General features: G+C 38.1%; 1 protein-coding gene across 1 annotated transcript; it reads right to left on the reverse strand.

Annotated features, from left to right (window-relative positions):
- Positions 1 to 297: 297 nt before the first annotated feature.
- Positions 298 to 1,741, reverse strand: LOC131306886 (uncharacterized). Its single transcript, XM_058333316.1, has 2 exons — positions 1,387 to 1,741; positions 298 to 395 (listed from the first exon to the last, which is right to left on the reverse strand). Exons 1-2 carry the CDS (start codon positions 1,739 to 1,741, stop codon positions 298 to 300), a joined length of 453 nt encoding a protein of 150 aa, XP_058189299.1.
- Between the last annotated feature and the right edge of the window lie 2,881 nt (positions 1,742 to 4,622).

Genomic DNA, 4,622 nt, shown 5'->3' on the forward strand with positions numbered 1-4,622 from the left:
TTATAGGCGTAAAGAGGAGGTACAAACATAACTGCTTACATCATTGATTACCTCACAAACAGTACCACACATAATTGGTTCATACCAACTATTATTACCTGCTACAACTACTACGTAGACTTTCCTACTACCTTATTACAAGCTAAAGTCCACACCTATCACATTCTACTTTACACATCACCTAATTACAGTACACACCCATAATAGTACACACCAATTATTTCACCACCTCCCGGAAATGAAAGGAGCAAAACAAAGAAGCAAGAATCTTGCAGCCTTATTTTACTTTCTTTCACTTCACTTATTCATACACCACGTAAGAGAGACATCTGTCATAAGCACATGGTTGTTACTCTGAATTATCTGAACCACTTTCTCCAGAATAGTCTTCAGTTCTGTTAGTTAAGTAATACTGATCCAAAAGATAGCAAATATTTTGGTGCCACTCTTCCGGATAAGTATCATTGAATTTCCAGTTAGCAGATTCATAATGGAGGAGAAATGAGGGAACTTCTGCAGGTGTTAATCCAATGAGTAAACACAGTATTTGAGTCATGACAAGATAATTTTCACTATTGATCTAGATCCTTTGAGACTCTGAATATGCAGAAAGGAATATAATGTGATATTCCTTCCGCTAAGTAATAGAACCATCTGGATTAGGAAGACATCTGTTGTTACGACTTGTCCAAAAAGCAAATTGGAGATTTCCGCTTGCACTGTTAGGGATTTCTCGGATCTTTTGTTGCCAGAAGAATATACTTCCGAAGAGCAAGAGAAATTTCAAAAAGAAATCTTCTGGGGGATGGACCTGATTGAATGCCGCATGTGCCAGATAAACCAATACTGCTGATTTATTAAAACAGACACTTATAGTATAAACATCGACTAAATACCATAAGAGGAGGTAGGCTTCCTTTTTGATATAAAAGACATTATGGTCATATATTTCAAACTGGGTGAGAAAGGGATAGATAGGATGGAAAGGTAGACCTCCTATGGGACCTTCATCAAGACCAAATTTGAAAATACAGAGATGTTGAAGATTTTGACACATTTGGACACATCTAGAAAGAAGGGTTAACTTCAAAATGTGACACTGAAGGTGCATAAGAAGATTAACTAGGTGAAAACAGGAAATCATTAGAAAACAACAAGAAACAAATGAATGTGGTTTTGCTTTTGAAAACTGGTTGATTTCTTTTTTGAGTCTTGACAGAAAATCAGGGAGGACATTTGTTTTGCTTTTTATGTGAACAGCATCAAAACTCCAATTGGAAAACCAATTTGCCCATCTGAGCAACTGTGCTTTTGGAAGGTGCTTCTGTTTGAACTTGAGCATGCTAGGAAAACTCATCATATCGGTCTCAATTAGGAAATGATGACTGATTATATGAAATTCAAACTTCTCAATGCTCCTTTTGATTGCCAGAATCTCTTTGTAAATAGAGTGATAACGAAGCTCTGCTGGAGAGAAAGCACCACTTTTGTATCCACAAATTTTGCGCTTATGATTTGAATTTTCTTCTAAAAGAACTGCTCCACAATATCGATCAGAGGCATTTGTCTGAAGAACTCTTTTCCCATCTGAAGGTATGGCTAATGGAGGAAGGGTTTTGGCTATGGCTTTGAGGTTTTTGATAGCTTTAGTACAATGGGTTGACCAAGGAGGAGGGTTTTTCTTCAGTAGGGCTGAAAGAGGAGTATGGTATTGGGCAAGTTTGGGAATGAAATTAGCCATATAGTTAACAATTCTAAGGAACTGTTGAACTTGTTTGACTATGAGATTTTCATCTGGCAAAATGATCAAACTGTGAGGCTATATGAGGCTAGAGGGTATATTCACCTTTAGAGATATGCATCCCTAAAAAATCAATTTCTGGTTAAGCAAGAAGTATTTTTTTCTCTGAGAGCATGATACCATGGGTTTGGACTAAGGAATTGAAAGTATGTAGTAAAATAGCATGAGACTCAATATCTGCAGAAAAGAGTAGAATATCATCAATTTAGACAAGTGCTGAGGATAGAATGAGAGCAAATACTCAAATCATGGCCTTTTGAAACAAAGATGGAGCAGTTTTTAATCCAAAAGGCATGACTGACCACTGAAAGTGGTGATCTGGAATGCAAAAACCAGTTTTGGGGCGATCATTTGGATGGATGCCCAGCTGCCAAAAACCTACATTCAAGTCAAACTTTGAGAAAATTTGAGCTTTAGGCAAGTTTGCAAAAAGAACACTTCTCGGAGAAAGAGGGAATTTGTTATCCTGTAGAAAATGATTAAGAGGCTGGTAATTGATAACCAGACGAAGTTTTCCTCTTATCTGCTCGATCCTTTTGTCCACATAAAATGCTTCGCATGCCCACTGAGAGGTTGTGGGTTCGATCAAACCTTCTGACTGAAGTTGTTGGAGTTCTTGAAAAGCAAGTTGGTAGTGTTCTGGGTTCATTCCATGATGGGTAGCTTTGGTGGGATTGATATCTTCATTTTTCTTGAAGGGAAGAGAAATGAAGAACTCTGGGTTTTTCCATAGAGGGTTGGAACATTTGGTGAGGAACTGGGAATGAGATTCAGCACAGGAAGTTTGGGTTATGGCTTTTTTGATGGAGAAGAAATTTTCTATGGAAAAGAAATTTGGCCTTTTTTGAGCCAGGAGTCTTTGCTGAGATTTTGGAGAATATCAAAGTCTAACAATAAATCTTTTCCTGGGAGATCAGAACCATAGACTTGATATTTTATGGTGTATCTAGGGAAAAGTTGGATAATAATAGGCTTATTGATTAGAGTGATGACAAAAGTTTCTCCATTGGCTGCTGTAAAGGGTCTGAAACATGACTGCCAGTAGGATCTGGGGAGGATTGCTGGGTTGAGGATGGAGGCTGCTGCACCAGTATCAAAAAAGGCAATAACTGGTATAGGTTTCTCATATTTTCGAAGCAAGATCTTAACTTTGGCTAAAGGCTGGGCCAGCATGATGTTTGAGAATCCAAATATTTGGATTTCATATGGGAATGAGTCAGAATTATCAAAAAAATCATCTGATTCTGATGAATCATCTGAATCATCAAAGGTAAATGTTAGGACTGCTTGAACTGTTGCTTCATCATCAATAGAAAATAGAGATTCAACATCGGCATTCTTAAGATCATCATCAATGGGAGCTAAACAGCTCCCCATTTTATCTCTTGCTGCTTTATTTGGACACTGTTTGGCATAGTGCCCCTTTTTTCTACATATGTAGCAACGATAAGACTTTCATTGCCCTCTAAACTTTTTCTTCTTGAAAAATTTTCATTTTTTCTAGCGTGAGAACTTGCCAGATTTTGAAAACTTTGGAAATTTGCAAGGAGATTGGAACTTCCATTTCTGAAAGTGTTTGGACTTCTGATATGAAGGGCGGCAAGTGCACTTCTTGTCTTTGCATTTTATAGATAAGTCTGGCCAGTCACATGTTTTGCCAAGAAGTTTTCCCTGTTCTTCAAGAGTTCTGAGAAATTTCTGATGATTGCACAATTTTTCCAAGGCAATCAAAGAATGCTAGTAAATACCACCAAGAGATGTTGCATTCAGCGTCAAACCTTTTGTTTGAAGTAACCTTGTTGTCTTATTTACCAATGGTTCATGAAGGGAATTGAGAAAAGCTTGCTTGAGGTTGACATCATCCATGCCGTTGAGAAGATAAAATCTCTGAGACATACGGTCATAATGAATCTCCAAGTCTTTTCTTTTTAATGAACAGCATTTTATGCTGAGATATTCTTCTCGAACAAACTCTTTTGTGTTGTTTGATCTCCAAGAAACTCATTATGTAAGACTGAGATGAATTGATCAAGGGTTGGTAGTTGTTTAAGCTGTAGCTGTCGGTACTCACCAAGAGCCAAGTACCATTGACGAAGACGACCAATGAATTTTGTTGTACACTTAGTAATGACAATACTTAGTGTAGCATTTGGGGAAAGCATAGCAGCAGTGCACCAAGCATGAATCTCATAAAGTTTATCTAACCATTTTGATGGGGGAATGTTGTCAAAGGAGAAACCTTAGGTATGGATGTTGGAATGTGAGAAAGAATCAAATGTTGGAATTCCAGGAGGTATGTCAACTTCAGGACCTTCTTCAATAATAGGATCTTGAACATGTTCCTCTGGAGAATGTTCTGGATTCATCATGAAAACATGAGGGATTGGCATAGAGTCAATAGATTCAGTATCCGAATCAAACTCAATGGTTGGTTCAAGAGATGAGGTTTCTGGTATAGTGGCTAGGGTATGTAGGAGAGTGGAGATTGGATTTTTGGATGGGTTAGACGTTGACTGAACCATTAATTAGGGTGACTTTGAATTTGGATCAGATGGTTTACAAGGATTAGGGGTAGTTGGAGCAGAGGTAGAGGTAGATGGTGGAGATGAAACTGTTGGAGGTTGGATAGGCTTTATCTGGGCCTTTGGGAAAGGAAGTTTTGGTAGAGATGGTCTTTTTGGTGGAGGAAGAAAAGCTGATGAGCTCCCAAAGATATTAGACTCACCAAATCCTGAGGTAGGGTTTATAGGTAAGGGCTGAGACATTTGAGGATACCCAGAAAAATATTCTTGAGAGGAAGAGAGAAACATGTCAAATGGGT

Source organism: Rhododendron vialii, chromosome 11a, assembly GCF_030253575.1.
Source record: "Rhododendron vialii isolate Sample 1 chromosome 11a, ASM3025357v1".
In the NCBI taxonomy this organism is placed as follows: domain Eukaryota; kingdom Viridiplantae; phylum Streptophyta; class Magnoliopsida; order Ericales; family Ericaceae; genus Rhododendron; species Rhododendron vialii.

Excerpts from the sequence above, each read along its gene's own strand:
- LOC131306886 (XM_058333316.1), bottom strand. The coding sequence starts at position 1,741 with ATGGCTAATTTCATTCCCAAACTTGCCCAATACCATACTCCTCTTTCA. Across the intron at positions 396-1,386 it reads GTTTGAATTTCATATAATCA|AACTGAAGACTATTCTGGAG; the intron begins GTCATCATTTCC and ends CTTAACTAACAG.